Source organism: Chiloscyllium plagiosum, chromosome 39, assembly GCF_004010195.1.
Source record: "Chiloscyllium plagiosum isolate BGI_BamShark_2017 chromosome 39, ASM401019v2, whole genome shotgun sequence".
Classification (NCBI taxonomy): domain Eukaryota; kingdom Metazoa; phylum Chordata; class Chondrichthyes; order Orectolobiformes; family Hemiscylliidae; genus Chiloscyllium; species Chiloscyllium plagiosum.
The window spans coordinates 17,772,011-17,787,687 of NC_057748.1; the positions used below are offsets into that span (position 1 = coordinate 17,772,011).

Genomic DNA, 15,677 nt, shown 5'->3' on the forward strand with positions numbered 1-15,677 from the left:
GCCACAAAGGCTTAAATGGGCTGACTGGACTTTCAGAAGAATGAGAGGTAATCTTATTGAAGCATAGAAGATTCTGAGAATGCTTGACAGAGTAGATGCCAAGATGGAAATCCAGGACAAGGAGCCACTGCTTAAAAAATAAGAGGTCACTTGTTTAATATAAAGATGAGGAAGAATGTCTACATCCGTTTTACCCTGTTATTACTGAGAAAGCTTGTAGCCTTACATGGGACACGTTTACTACAGGAGATGCGGAAAAGCGCTTGACCACAGCGAGGGGAGGTGGGGTGGGGCAACTGTTCAGAAAAATTGGGGACATCTGTTCTTAGTGTCAATGGATTGGTGTAAATAAGGTGATAACATTTGTGTACTTGTGGAATGTGTGGTAGTACTTCCTTCTCACGCCGGAGAGGTGGGGGGGTTGTGGTGTGGTGCTGGAAGATTTCGCAGTGGGATGTCAGATGACCGAAAATTCTGATAATATTGAAGACTCTTCACAAAACTCATACTCAACAGGAAAATAACTTGTAATTTAATAAGCAGAGTGGAATTTACATGTAATAGAACAATCATGATACATTTTCATGTATACCACACTGAGCAGATTTGAATTAATGAAGCTCAGCTCCTTCATCTTGACTGTTCTGGAATGTGAACGTCTCATTACCATTACAGGCTAGGAAAACACAAAGGCTGAAACTGACATAGTGAGGAAGTTGAAAGATGTTCATGTGTGAGTGAGAGAGAGAAAACATTCTTCTGTAAATTACATTCACTGACTGAAGGGTTCAAGGGACACAGAGAGAGGGGGAGAGAGAGAGGACAGAAGCTGGTGGCAAGATTAACTCTATAGTCTGATTTGAGTGAACAGTGGCTTGTCACGGATTGACTGTTTGTATGTTGTTCCCTGGAGCTCGAGACTCGGGGATGTTATGAATTTAATTTGCCTTCTGGGAATCTAAGAGGATTTTAAAAGAAAAAGCCATTTTGTAGGACAATGATACTGGTCATGTTAGCTGAGCCGAGGTTACCTCATGACCATTCCCACATAGTTTAGACTAGTCCCTTGTTATGATGTACTGTGAAAAGGGAAGGTTATCTCGCCAAAGCAAATCAGCCATTTGGGGCTTGGCTGCATCAAGGTTGCCCACTCTGATGTGCATATAGCTTAAGACATGTCAATGAGTTTCTCTGCTTCTGCAAACTTTTGCCGTTTTATTGCTGCTTATCTGATTAAGGACATGTGGCATTTTTGTAATTTTATATAACAAAATTCTGTATAAAGACAGCTTGTTTGCAGCAAAAAGGAGAGTAGCCTGAGTGAGCTCTTGGGGGTAAGAGCTGGCGCCGCTACTCTACAAATGGTTTTAGAACCTTAGATACCTACAAGCCAGGCTTTAGCTATGTTTATAGTGTAACATTAATACCTTTATTTACCAATGGTATCAATTTAAACTATGCTGTCTGCAAGAGTTTTATATTCCAGACTACCACAAAGTATGATCACTGGGATGAGCCAAGAGAGGCTACAGTTCGAGTCCATCAGGGATCCTCTGAGCTGACTCAAATAGATACTCTCGCCTTTTATATCTCTGTATTCCATTCCTTTGATGATGCATTTGGTCACCCGTCATCATCTCTTTCTCTTGTCTAGCTTTCCATTTTTCCCCTTTAAGACTCTATGAAGAACCTTAGCAGATTTCCCGCTTCTAAAAGTTCTTTATAAAGTCAATTTATTGATCAGTGACCCACAACCAGGAGCAGGAATCTGGGAGGATTATTTCCTGTAAGGTTGGGATCAAACAATTGACGTTCCTTCTTGCTGGGAACACTTTTAGGATTGAGGAAGACTTGCTTCTCTCCCAGTTCAATGCATGAAGAGGTGGCTGATAGTCTAATGCATTATCTGCAGACACTACCTCATGTGGGACAGGATGTTTTTTGAAAGATCAGGTAGATGGATTGTTGGAGCTTCGGGCAATCCCTCTGACACCTCTGCACATTCCTGATGAAGTCACTCGATGTGTTCACTGCCTTCCTGAATAATCCTCCATTTGTGGCAGTCACAAGTCATTTTTATGAGGGGATGGGGGAGATGTTTGACCTTTGCAGGGAAGCTTTGAGGACATCCCAACAGTGTTTCCATCCTCCTCCTGAATGTCTCTTGCCATGACTGAGTTCCGAGTGAAGAAGCTGTTTCAAGAGATTGCTATCTGGGACACAATTGATATGCTGCATCTATTGGAGATGGCTTCAAGTAATTAGTGGCTCAATGCAGGAAACAAGATAGTTTGACACAGGGTGCTGCAATTGGATCATCTTTCATGCTGCTGGATTTGAAGAACCTTCTGAATGCACCACTTATTCTTGATGCTTTGCAATGCCTGCTGCGGGCTAGCTGAAACTTGGCTGGTTTGCCAGGCAGTGATACTAACAGCGTGGGTTCAATTCTTGCACTGGCTGAGGTTACCATGAAGATTTCATCCTCCTTCTCAACCTCTCCACTCACCTGAGGCATGGTGACCCTCTACTTAAACCACCGCCAGTCATCGCTTTCTAATGATAAGAGCAGCCTCACGATCTGGTAAGACTATGGTGACTTTACCTTTCATCCGAATCTCTGAAGCGTATAGGAGTGCAGGAATCATGCTGCTCAGTAAACCATGACCTTAGACTTGGAAAATGAAAAGTGACATTACTCATTCCAATTCTTTTCATATCCATAAGTTACACGCAACATTTTCTTCCCCGTCACCAAATCATCCATTTTTTTCCCCATCTATTAACCACCACCATAACATTACCTGTATTTCCCAATTGATGAATTTAAGAGGAAAGGCTATTCAGGTCATCAAAAGTGAGGGAAAGGCAGGGAGAGAGGGAAGGGACTAAATCAAAATGGAGTTGGAGGGGAGAGATAAAGCACTACATCTCCCACACTGCCCTTCTCTCTCTAAAGCCATTGAAAGAATTGAAGGACACTGTTGTCTCCCTCTCAAAGGACTCCAAGGCAGGAACGTATCTACAGAAGACAGCAGACTGTCGGCAGCTATGATTCCCCCCCCCACCCCCCCCCCCCACGAACTTGTTAATGGCCAAGTCCCAGCTGTTGAGGCAGTCACCAGGTAGGTGGAACCTGGAAATAAGAGTGATGTTAATGCTAACGCCCAATCAGTCAGATAGAACTGGAGTCATGTGCACGGAAAACAACACTTTTATTAAACTGAAAGAGAAGTTTCTTAATGGGAACGTGCCTACAGAATAAAACCAGCAAAATTGGAGATTAAAGCCCCTGTTTCAACAAAATACACTTGTTTGCAAAACTCTCCCATTAATACATATAGAACTTACAGGCAAACCTGCATCAAATGGACACCTGTGTGGTTGAACTTAAAATTGTGATCTTTGCAATAGGATGAATCCATTACTGGACTGTTCAGCCAGAATCCAGGCCAGGGGAATGGGGAAAAGAGAGACAGGGTAGAAATAGGAAGACGAGGGTGGGGGTCGGGAGTTCGAGAAATAGACATGATGATGCTCTCTTGCACCCAGAGCATTATTCATGGATTAAACCAGGCCAGAGGGAACCAGTGACAACTGGTAAGACACACTGTCTAGCTGACGGATGGATACAAACAGTGGCATTAGATATGGGGAAGAAGTTCAGAAGCAGATAACAGCCTGGCAAAGGCAACATCAACAGAGACCATTCTGCACTGCGGCCAAGGGATTTGTGTGGCAGCCTTTTCAGAACTGGATGACTCAGCCACCAGCAGATGTCAATGGATCCTGAACTCTGCCAAAGGTCTGAGGCTCCATTCCCCCATCATCTCTGGCAGATGGAAGGATTTCAACTTGCACCAAGACCTTCTAGAAATCACCAGTTAGCTGGACCTCACATTTTCTTTTCCCAACTTCCCAAAATACTTTTCAGCTCCAGTTTCCAGAGTGCTCAAGGAACTGGACAGACTATACAAACCAGAGACGGCAGAGATTATTAGCAAAATAAGCAAAGATGAAGGAGATTTAAAACAAAAATGGAATGGGTTATTAAAATCTTGAAGCAGATTCACTAATTTTCAAGGGGAAACTGGAAAAATACTTGGAAGACACTGGAGAGAATCATACGTTTTAGGGTAAAACCCCAGCATAAGTGTGGGGTTTTCAAAAGAGCTGGCTGAATGGCCTCCCTCTGTACTGGATGATAACTGGCTAAATCAGATGGATGTAGTTCAGGCTCCAAGTGATCATTAAAGCAGGCTTCTCTGCAAGTACAGTCAGATGAATAACACTATCTTGACCCACTGCAAAATTACAGTTCACGGCTCACTCTCGTTTCCATAATTCTGTTCAAATTATTTGAAGTATTGGTCTGCCATGATTTTACACTAAGTTATTCACCTAAAGCAGACTCTGCATCAACACAGGCCTGCAACAAATCATTATATTTACTCTCCGCTTTTGATCAGGGGTCACCCCAGAGTTCACATGCTCTCTTCGTAGAAGACATCTGAAACAAAGAACATTAACATCTTGTACAATCATGAGGGCCCCAATACATTATGAAGGTACTTGTTTGTATTTTATATGTATCTATATATATATAAAAACATGTAAACATGATCTTAATTATGCAGAATGACTGAAATGAGAATCCAGGCGTTCCAAACATCAATGACTGGGAGAAAGAGGGTCCTCATTCCCACTCTTTATCTTATTTTGTTTCCTTTCCCTTATCGCCCACTTCTCCCCCTGCCCCAGCTCCTGTCCCAGTTCACGGGTCTGACCAGTATTCAGCATAGTCATGTTCACAGCCTCACTGGTCAGCAACGCTCTCTCAAATGCAGCTTGAATTGGGGCCCTCAGAATCCAACAGTTTAGAAATAAGAACTTTAGAGAAACAAAACCTGCTTTTCACCTGCTGCCACTGGGTTATTCACCAAATTGGTACTGCAACAGCGGAGTGAGCAAGCAAACCTCAGGTCTGGAGTTGGGGTGCTACGTTTGGCCTCAGTGTTTAAATAGTCTGGGGCGTGGGAAGGGTTACACTGCTGAGCCTCCCAGTCAGTGTTTACAATCCTACGGTCCCTATTTACTTCTGGATGGTAGATCACAGCAGGGTTACGATGGTCCCCATGCTCTTTTCATTTCTTTAGTTTCTCCAGTTCCCTGATGCCCTGGCCCCTCGAACAGCCTTCAAAGATTCACGTGGACTTTCACCAGCAAGCCTATCGGTGACAGGGGGATCAGGACAACATTTAAGCAGCACGAAATCAGGTGACTCTGGGATTTGTGACAGAATCGGAATTGGGGGTGTGTGGGGAGAGCTGCTGTTTGGCCCCTTATACTTCCAGCACAGGACACTGCATCAATGTGGGGCGTGTGGTTCTCTCGAGGAGCAGTCCACTCTGTCACATTCTGCTGTCCTCTCCCCATACCCTTCGAAAACAAAATATTTGTCCACTTCCATTTTAAAAGCAAATGTAAATTCTGGAAGTGGAGTTTCCTAACTCAATAAACATCTTCAAAAATATTCTCATAATCTTTTAATGATGACGTTAAATCCGTGCCCTACATTGATCAAATCTCTTCTTGAACTTTCTTTGCTTTAATAATCTCACTTTATCAAAGCATTCATAATTCATGCTACTCATCAAATACCCCTTGTCTAAACAAACCTTAACTGTCACATTGGTACTGAGTTTAAAATATTTTCTTTACATTTGTAATGCAATAGTACATTGAAATTTGTCACTCTCCTCTTTCTCCTTATCATCATCTAGCGAAGCAAACACAACATTTGTGTAAAGAGTGCAGCCTGCTGTACTGTATTAGCTTTTATCCTACAGTCTGTCTCTCAAAAGGAGACCAGTGCAATGAAATGAACCAGTAAGGGCTGCTGTGCAACCCTGGGCTGTATCAATCATATGTCCATTCCTGGCTGAGTCCTGTACATTCCTCTTCATCGGTCATGGTTTCCTCTTGGGGTTGAAAAGGGGGATAATCCCATGGGATTCAGGTGGTCTGCTGGCTACCTTACATGTGGGGGTTTTCTCACATTTAATCCAGCCAGCTATCCGACTACAGTGGACATCCCCGAGTAAAATCTTAACCTCACCTCCGCCTTCCTGCAGGAGTTCACCCAAAGTGGCTAGGAATCCTAGGGGAGAGGCCAAATGTAACATCCCAAGGCAGCTCCTTAACTTTACCAGATTTCCTTCGGATTCCTTTCAGGCCCCCCATTAATTTCTATCAAGCCTTGCATTCTCATTACTAGCCAAACACAAACCAATGCTTTAAGATTAATGGAAAATGATTAGCATTATCCCGCTTTTCTTCATGATATATCATGTTATAATTTAAGTTCAATTCTTATCATCCATCTAACCTCATCAACAATATAATATTCATAACATTATTTGGAAGAAAGCACGTCTTGAGCTATTATTACTAACGACATAACATCCAAAGTTCTCAACCTTTTTTAAGAAAGAGTTTAAGGTAAATGGTTGCAGCAAAAATGACTTAACTGAACCAGGCTTATCTATTAACTAACTTATTAAATGTTAGCGAGCAATGTATTTAAATGTCTTAATTAATATACATAAAAACAGGGAAGTGTTCCATTCCCCTATGGGCAATATCTCAAGTGGAGGATAGTGACTGGGGACTTTGCCACAATGATGCACCCCATTTTTCAAAACCTCTCTTTGTAAATAGGATTCTGTCACCTGCCAGGAGAATCTTTTTATGTACTGTAAGCTGAACACTTGTATTAGAAGCAGGAGCCTTGCTTCTGCCTAGAGTAAGGGCCAGAGTTACCAACTATGCCTTATGTCCCACCAACCTCTCTGTCTGACACACACACACATAGTCTCACTGCTGAATGGGTGAACCTACCTGATCTTATGCAAAATCAACTACACATACCAATTGCTTAAACATCAGTCTAATATTTCTTTTTGAACTAAGTTTACTAGTAGCAATTTTAATTATGGAGCATCACAGTCAGAGGTGTAAGATTTTTGGGGTTCACTTTAATTGCAAGATCTAAGTTGATCACAATTATAAAATGAGTCGAGGGCCAATCTAAACGTTTAATGGCCCTGATTAGTTACGAGACCAAATGGAATATAAGTTGGTTCCTCACTTGCTTAATCATGTCAAAACTGATTAATTATTGAAAAATAACTCAATCCTCCAGAAGGAGATGTAGAAGAAACGTGTCAAATGTTTCAGCATGCTCCCTGCCAGTGTACACATGTCAGCAAGACTGCAGCTTCTTCAACAAATAAAGCTAATGAATGACACCGAGCAAAATGTAAAGAAGACTGAAGGTGGCAAATAGAGCCATCACTTATTCCTGAAACACGCCTGTGAATGTTCTCCTGGGTTTGATAGTAGCAGTGTCTTGTAGATTGTCCTGTACCTCCTGGAGAATCCTGGAATGCTGTCAACCTTAGGTGAGGCAAAGACCCCATTGTCTTGGTTTCCAGCGAATATCACTAACAAAACAAGACTTCAGGACTGACAGCATGATCCTTTGTCCTGCCAACGCCAACAGTAATTAATGTAAAAGCTTGGACTCAGAAATCCTACCAAAGTGAGTATTTGCTGGCTTCTACACTTCAGCAGGTTGGAAGGAGGGGAACAGATCAGCCTATAATCCATTGCCTCACCTCAATACCCAGGGTCTACAGCACCTATTCATCCCCAAACCTTATGTCTTGCCAACAGAATTTGCAAATACATCCAGTCCAACAGTGTCAACTTGACCTGACATCCAGGTAAATAAATGAGACAATGAGACACATTTTGGGAAAGTTGGTTTTGTACCAACGGGAGAACTCAGCTGTCCTGTTCAATAAGACCAAAGTGCTTGTAGCACATATGAGAAACATTCAAGGCAGGTCCCCAATCTTTGTCTGTTCCTAAAATCTGTAACTCGAAAAAATAAAGACACCAACAATATAAAATGTATTGTTATTAGGGAAGATTTGGGGTTCTATTGTAAGTATAGGATGTTAAATAGTTTCATGATAGCAAACGATTCAGGGTGAGAGTTTACAACCTCCTGCATTGAGCACTGGGTGGCTGAACAGTGGTTAGCATGATTTCCTTGCCAGAAATCCCTCTGTGGTGATAATGTCGATCCCTGAGGTGATTGGCATCGTGATAAAGCTTGTTCCTTAAGCACCACGTACATAAACACTTCCCACAAACTATAACACTGACCGCAATCAAAGCTCTCGCCGCAGGTCTGGGAACAGGATTTGTTGGTCCGTTTGCCTGTTGCTCCTGGCAAGAACAAACCATCAGCTGGTTCAAAACCATCACCTGGACACTTTAACAATGGGTGTTAAGGCTCACAGAATCAAGCTGACTAAACAGAGTTAAGATATGGCTAAACCATTGCAAACAACAGTAGAACAGGCTCGAGGGGCTTCCCTCACAAGTTTGTGCAAGGCTTAAGGCTTAGGGCTGATCCAAAGTTCACATTTGCTTTCATCGTAAGGTTACTTCACCTCACTAATTCTCCCTCCCTGCCTTCTTAAATATCTTCCTCTTTGACTCTGCTTTGGACCGTCTCCTCATTCTATCACTCCCTCTGCACAAGTCCACATATGGCCTGACAATGAGCCATTCTAGTTCAGGGTAAAGTTTAGCACTGAAGGAGTTCCTCATTCCTTGCACTTCATTGTCCACACTATTCCATGAAATATCAGATACTTTCGTAATGTTACACTTTCTCGTGCACTGGAGAATTACATTACGAATATCCAACAAAAGCATTTCATATTGCACTGTGTATTAGTTTGGTTTTGATTAAGACAGCCTTGGGTCAGGCTGTGAACGAATGAGACTTAAAGGACCAAGTGATTAAAAGTAGACATCACAGTAAGTCCTCATATTTCACTTTGAATCAACAGTATAGGAGTAGTGCAAATGAAATAGAGGGAAGCATCGGAACACTGACATAAAGAGAAGTTTACAGTAGTGATGTCTGACAATATGCGCACAATAATGTATCAATTCATATCTGTAGTTTCACAGATAGCTCTTTTCTCTCGGTGGCACAATTTAAAATGACAAAAAAACCAATACGGCAGATGCAGCAAAGTATATTTCCACTTCTGTGACGTCTTATTCTAGATCTCGTAAATATATTTTTCAAAATTATTGAATTAAAAATGAATTTTGGGAGGAACCTTTTCATCCGGAGGATGGTTAAAATGTGAAACTCACTTTCACGGGGAATACTGTGAAGGTGAACAGAATAGACGTTATGAACGTACGAATTGGAGTAAGGAACAGAAGGACATGCTGATAGATTGAGATAAGGAGAGACAGGAGCAGGTTTGTGTGAAGCCTTACACAGAAGCAGTGAATATACAGGCTGGGAAGATGGGGGAATTGGCCGGTATTTAGCAAAGAACACAAATTGAAGTTTGTGACAGAGAAAAGAGAGAAAGAGAGAGACAGCTGTATCCTGAACTCTGACACCAGTTGAAATAAATGATATCTTACGATATTTTCTGTACAAATTGATTTGGATTTCCCCAGTTGTAAACGTTCATTAAAAGGAGCCGACCAAACTTCAAAGCAAAAGTGCCTTTGGTGGGAGTGGCGGAAGAGAGAAATGTTCCTGACTGAGAATAAGCTGTCTCCTTCCATTTCATTTTAATTAAAATCAACAGGTACATTTGGATGATAAAGATAGTTTGGTTCATTTAATTCACCCTTTCAGAATGTCAACTTTAGTTCCTCTTGCTTCAGTGTTTAAAAAGGTGTTCTATATCACGATCTTTCTGTTTAATGAACCAAACATTGCTTAGTGACCTGGTCGATGTGACCAACACATTACTGAGACAGACAGGACCAGGAAGGCTTGGCTGAGTTGGGTAGATCTTGTGCTGACAATACTTTGCTTCATGCCTCAATCCCGCTGGACTAGGTGAAGGGGGGATTAAAACAAAGTTGGGCAGAGTTTCTCCTTCTGGCTGCTACTCAGAGGATTCGCCTTGTTTGTTTTATCACGAAGCACGTATAAGTACATGGTGAATACAGTAACCAGCTTTATGTTCTCCCAACCTCAGAGCCTGAGTTCACACATTAAGAACGACCAATCTGTTTGTCTATGTAGAAGGATATTGGCAGGAATCAGCAAACTATAGGGAAGGAAATGGGAGAGGGGCAACAGGATTGGGTATTGGTTGAAACCTGTAATAAACTGCCCCATTTATTCTGTGAAAGCAGCTCAGTGGGCAAATGCCTAATCAGTTCAGTGTTATCACTGGATTGACTGCTCTATGGTACATCAACCACTTTGCTGGGCTACAACACATTGTTTTCCAAACAGCTCTGCTACAGGGAGATAAATATACAAAATTGAAAATGTAAGCTATCTGGCCGTATCTCATACTGAGAGAGATTAGGAGTTAATTTTCTCATTGTGATTCTTCAACAAAGATTATTGCAAAATTTCAGCCCCCCCCTCCTCTCCACAATACTGCCCCTTTGCAGGGATAAGCCCACCCATTGGTTAGAAATGACAGTGTTACTTGTTAATGACTGCATGATGGTCATAATCGTGCGCCACAGACTAGGAACTAAATATTGGAAGTCATCCATCAGTAGAAATCCTGGTCTCTGTCCTTCATGCCATTTGAGTTCCTTTCACTATTCTGTCACACCATCTGCCCTCAGCTAACTCAGTGCATTTATCCTCTTGAGTTTCTCATCACTATGGCTCAGCTCTGCCTCATATAAACACATGAAGCCATCCCTATGGGTCTAATGTAATGTGGGTTCATAAGCCAATCTGTCACTGTACACAGATCCCCAAACCCTCGTCTCCCACCCTGCCTAACCCCAGCAAGATCCAACACATCTGTAACAGCTGTGAGCACTTTCCTTTCTGTCTCGATTTAAAGCTGTGCCTGCCTTTGTTACAGCTGCATTTAAACACGAGAGAAAAACGCAGCACACAAGGCAAGAGGAATTACCTCGGTGTAATGAGGTCACGGTTCATGATTGTACCCATCATTTAACCGAAAGCAATTTTCTTCTCTTTAGAATTTAAAAGGGTTGTAGCAACAATTAAAGTGAACCGGTCTTATCTGTTAATTTAAGTCCTTCATCAAAAAACTGTATTTGCCAAAATCACTGTCATCTGGTGCAATCAGCATGTCCTTCCTGGCTTTGGCAAATTTCAATTTCATTAACTCCTTGCGTTCAATCCACTCTTCCAGCTCTGACTGGCTGTGGGCAAATCGGCATTTATCACCATCTGGACAGGATTTCTTCTTTTGTCTGGGGAACACAGAGTTAAAAACACATATACACAATCTCATAACACAAGGAGGCAATTCAGTCCCTCATGCCTGTCCAAATAGATCATGGAATTAACACAGAAACATGGCAGAGAAAGCAGGCCATTAAGCCCAACAGGTCCATGCCAGTGTTCATGTTCCATAGGAACCAGCTCCCATTCTATTTGATTGGATCTCGGGTTTCCCAGCAATAGCTGCCATGGAAACTAGCCTCAATGCTAACACTTGAGACCCCTTTAAACCTTCACCTTTTTAAAATATTCGTGGCATTGCCCAACAAACTTACTGTTAAGAATGATTCCTGTCTCACAGCGCTGGCCCCATTTGCACAGCTCAGCCCCACTTTCTCATCTCTGCCCTATGCTCCTCCACCTCTGCTACACTCCCACTCCCCCACCTCACCCTGAGGAGTTCATCAATCTGAAAGCACTACTTTCCTTTCTCTGTAGACTGGTGGTGAGCTCAATGGAAGTGCTAGAAAGCTGCTTTGCCGTTGGATCTTCAACAGAGAAGGTAAGCATATTTGTCGTCTTGTAAGATGGGGAGAGACAGTCCCTTCACTTTCTCATTCTCAACTCTTGTACAGTTACAACATTTAAAAGACATTTGGATAAATTCATGAGTAGGAAAGGTTTGGAGGGATATGAGCCAAACATAGGCAGCTGAGACTCATTTAGTTTGGGAACATGGTCTGCATGATGAACTGTATAGAACGGTCCATTACCGTGATGTATGACTTTTTGATTCTATGATTTGTGCCATACCTTGGAGTGACTAATGTATCTCAGATCTCGCCCAAATCCATTTGCACCACACCTTTTAGAGTATTTTCTAACAAATACATAACCATATTTTTCCTGCTGAAATGCACCATTGAGAAAGTGGATTGTGAAATTCTTGAGCAAGTGGACAAATTGCAGGTTCAGATGTTTGTATCCTAGGCTGTTCTGAGACATGAAAGAGGACATTACAGGGGCCCTGACCCAAATTTTTAAATCCTCTCTGGTGACAGGGGAGGTGCCAAAGGACCGGGGACAGCTAATGTGCTTCCACTGTACAAAAGGTCGAAACAGATCAGGAAACTTTAGCGAGTGTAACATCAGTGGCACGGAAACTTGGTGAAACTAATGAAGGGAAAATTAATCTCCATTCAGAATGGCAAGAGTTGATAAGGAATAGTCAAAATGGTTTTGTGGGGGGGGAACAAATCTGGTAGGACTTTTCGAGGAAGTGATCAAGTGCTTGGACGGGAGTTGGGCAGGTGATGTAGCTTATATGAACTTCAGCAAGGCCCTTTGACAAGGTCCCACTTGAGAAACTCAATGAAGGTAAAAGCACATGGGATCCAGGGTAACTTGGCAAGGTGGGTCCAAAAATAGCTCAGTGGCAGGTGACTGAGGGTAGTAGTAGAAGTCTGTCTGTGTGTGCAGTGGGGGGTATATCACAGGCATCAGTGTTGAGTTACTTATTATTTGTGACATTCTTAAATGATGTAGATGATAATCTGGGAGGGATGAGAAGCAAGTCTGCAGATGACACAAAGATTGGCTGGTTGGTTGACGGTGAGAAGGAAGCTAATAGGTTAAAGGAGGATATAAATGGATTGGTCACATGGGCAGATCAATGGCAGATGGAACTTAGCCCTGCTAAATGTGAGATGATGCATTTTGGAAGAAGGAAGTACTCCATGAATGGCAGGACACTAGGAAGCTCAGAGAAACAGAGGGATCCTGAGGGGCTTCTGCACAGATCCCTGAAGGTGGCAGGACAGGTTAACAGGGTAGTTAAAAATGCAGATGGGACACTTGCCTTTATCAGTCAGGGCACTGACTATAAGAGCAGGGAGGTTGTGTTGGAGTTGTACAGCAATTTGGTCAGGCCATAGCTGAAGTAGTGTGTGCAGTTCTGGCCACCATACTAAAGGAAGGATGTGACTGCACCAGAGGGAGTGCAGAGAAGATCCACCAGGATGTTGCCTAGGATGGGATGAGTCAGCTACGAAGAGAAGCTGGATAAGCTTGGGTTGTTTTCTTTAGAGCAGGGGAGGTTGAGGGAAGATCTGATACGAGTTTATTAGGTTATGAAAGGCATGGACAGGGTGAGGAGAAAGCATCCATTTGTTCCCCTTGGTTGAAGGGTCAATAATAAGGGGTCATAATTTTAAAGTGAAGGTGATGGGGGTCTGGAATGCAGTGCTTCGGAGGGTAGTTGAGGCAGGAAACCTCACAATCTTTAAATAATACTTGGATGAGTTTTTGAAGTATCATAACATTCAAAGCTATGAACCTAGTGTGGGAAAGTGGAACTAGTGTAGGTAGTCACATATTTTTAACAGTACAGATGTTTTGGGCCAAAAGGCCTCTTCTGTGCTGTATGATTCTACGATTCTACGTAACATTTGAGATTCTTTTGCCAATGATATGCTCCTAACCATCTCAAGAGCAACTAGAGACGGGAAATAACTACTGGAGCTCTCAGTGACATCCATATCCCAAGAATAACTAAAAATAATTGCAGTATCGTTGCATACAGCCACCAATATTCCTATTTCCAAACTGTGTAAAATGAATTCCTGTCCCAATTTGATCCTCTCTCTTTGCAGGCTAGTTCTTTGTGAACGTGCTACATTGTCAGTAAAACAATACCCTTTTGGAAACGACCTACGTTGCTGCTGTCCAATGGACAGTTTCCTTCCCCTTGCCCCCAGCCTCACCTCTCACACAGTTTGAACTCTCCCATAGGGAAACGATGTTGCCAGCAGTTCTGATCATCCTCAGAGTTGAATACCTTGTCTTTGTGCTTTTCGGATGTGATGTGTTTCGCCCACTGCTTCTCACTATTGCTATTTTTCCCACAAAGCCAGCAGTGGTAGCCAATTTGCTGAAAAGTGATGACACAATAGGTTAAGGAGAAGGATTAATAAAACCAACATAATCTCTTGAACCAGGAATCTTTAATCTCTATTATGACCCTTGTTTTGCGATCAATAAGGCTTTAGTGAGGCCACTTTTGGTCAACAATACACTCTTTTGGTCTCCTTATTTAAGAAAAGGGCAGAAAGGTATTGGAAATATTTCAGACAAGGTTAACTCCACTGACTCCCAGGATGAATGGGCTGTCTTATGGGGAAAGATTGGACAGGCTGGGCCTGACTCCATTGGACGAATGAGTGGTGATCTTCTTGAGACATAGAAGATCCTGAAGGAACCTGACAGGGTGGATAATGGCAGGATATTTCCCCTTATGGGAGAAATGAGAACCAGAGGACATAATTTTGAAAAAAAAAAAGTCACCCAATTAAGGCAGAGATGAAGATTTTCTTTTTCTCTCACCAAGTCATTAGTCTCTGGAATTCTCTTCCTCAGAGAGTGGTGGAGTCAGGGTCTACGAATATTTTTTAAGACTGATTTTTATAGATCCTTGACTATGAGGAGGTCAAAGTTTATCGGTATAGAGAGAAAAAAAAGTGGAGACCACAATCATATCAGCCATGATTTTATCAAATGGACTACTTCTGTTCCCAAATATCCCCCCCCCCCAAACCCCAAACCCCATCTCTATAACCTTATTCAGGGTTGTGTCACAGTGATTTCCTCTCAATGACCTTGCAGTGTAATCATTTGGCCCTGAACACACTCAGTGACAATAGTCTTTGGTCAGCACAGCTGCATCATGCTGATATTCTCATCCTAAGTCCCTCCTTTCTTTCAGGATTTGGAGATGCCGGTGTTGGACTGGGGTGTACAAAATTAAAAATCACACGACACCAGGTTATAGTCCAACAGGTTTATTTGGAAGCACTAGCTTTCGGAGCGCTGCTCCTTCATCAGGTGGTTTCTTAGAGCCTTACTTTCAACACCTTCTGAAACAACCAGAAAGTTCACCTCTTCCTTATGCCCTTAGTCCCGTTCCATTTTACAGTGGGGTATCTGTTGTCCACTCTTCCTTTTGTTTGTAAAGTATACAGAAGGAGGAACATGATAGAAGCGAACAGTGCTCCCACTGCTGGCACATTTTGGTAAGTGGACAGGACAGTTGAACCATACATCCAGTCCCCAGTCCATGCTGGTGGAGCTGCTCTCGGTTAAAATAACAACAGAGAGATCTTGAATCCCACCCCCGCATCTCCCAAAAGGACTAGAGGAAGTTAACAAAAGGAGATGAACTGGTCTCCTGCTTCTGGTCAGGATCTGGTGAAATAGTTATGTGTGGCTTGATAGTGGATGAGTTCAGATTGAGCTTAGATGTGCTGAACTCTTTTTTCAGATAACCTACAGACTGTCCAGTTGCACACATGAAGTGTCATCCTGCAGAGCAGTGCCTGAGGAACAGCCAGTACCTTGG

At 42.5% G+C, this 15,677-nt stretch overlaps 1 protein-coding gene across 2 annotated transcripts in view; it reads right to left on the reverse strand.

Moving 5' to 3' along the window:
* Positions 1-3,198: 3,198 nt before the first annotated feature.
* Positions 3,199-15,677, reverse strand: part of zc3h7bb (zinc finger CCCH-type containing 7Bb) — an 81,154-nt gene continuing 68,675 nt past the window's right edge. For both annotated transcript variants that reach the window (XM_043679891.1, XM_043679892.1), the window contains exons 22-23: positions 14,047-14,213; positions 3,199-11,313 (exon numbers count right to left, since the gene is read on the reverse strand). In XM_043679891.1, the coding sequence (XP_043535826.1) occupies positions 11,124-11,313; positions 14,047-14,213 (357 nt within the window). In that variant the 3' untranslated portion in view covers positions 3,199-11,123. The remainder of the gene's footprint in view (positions 11,314-14,046; positions 14,214-15,677) is intronic.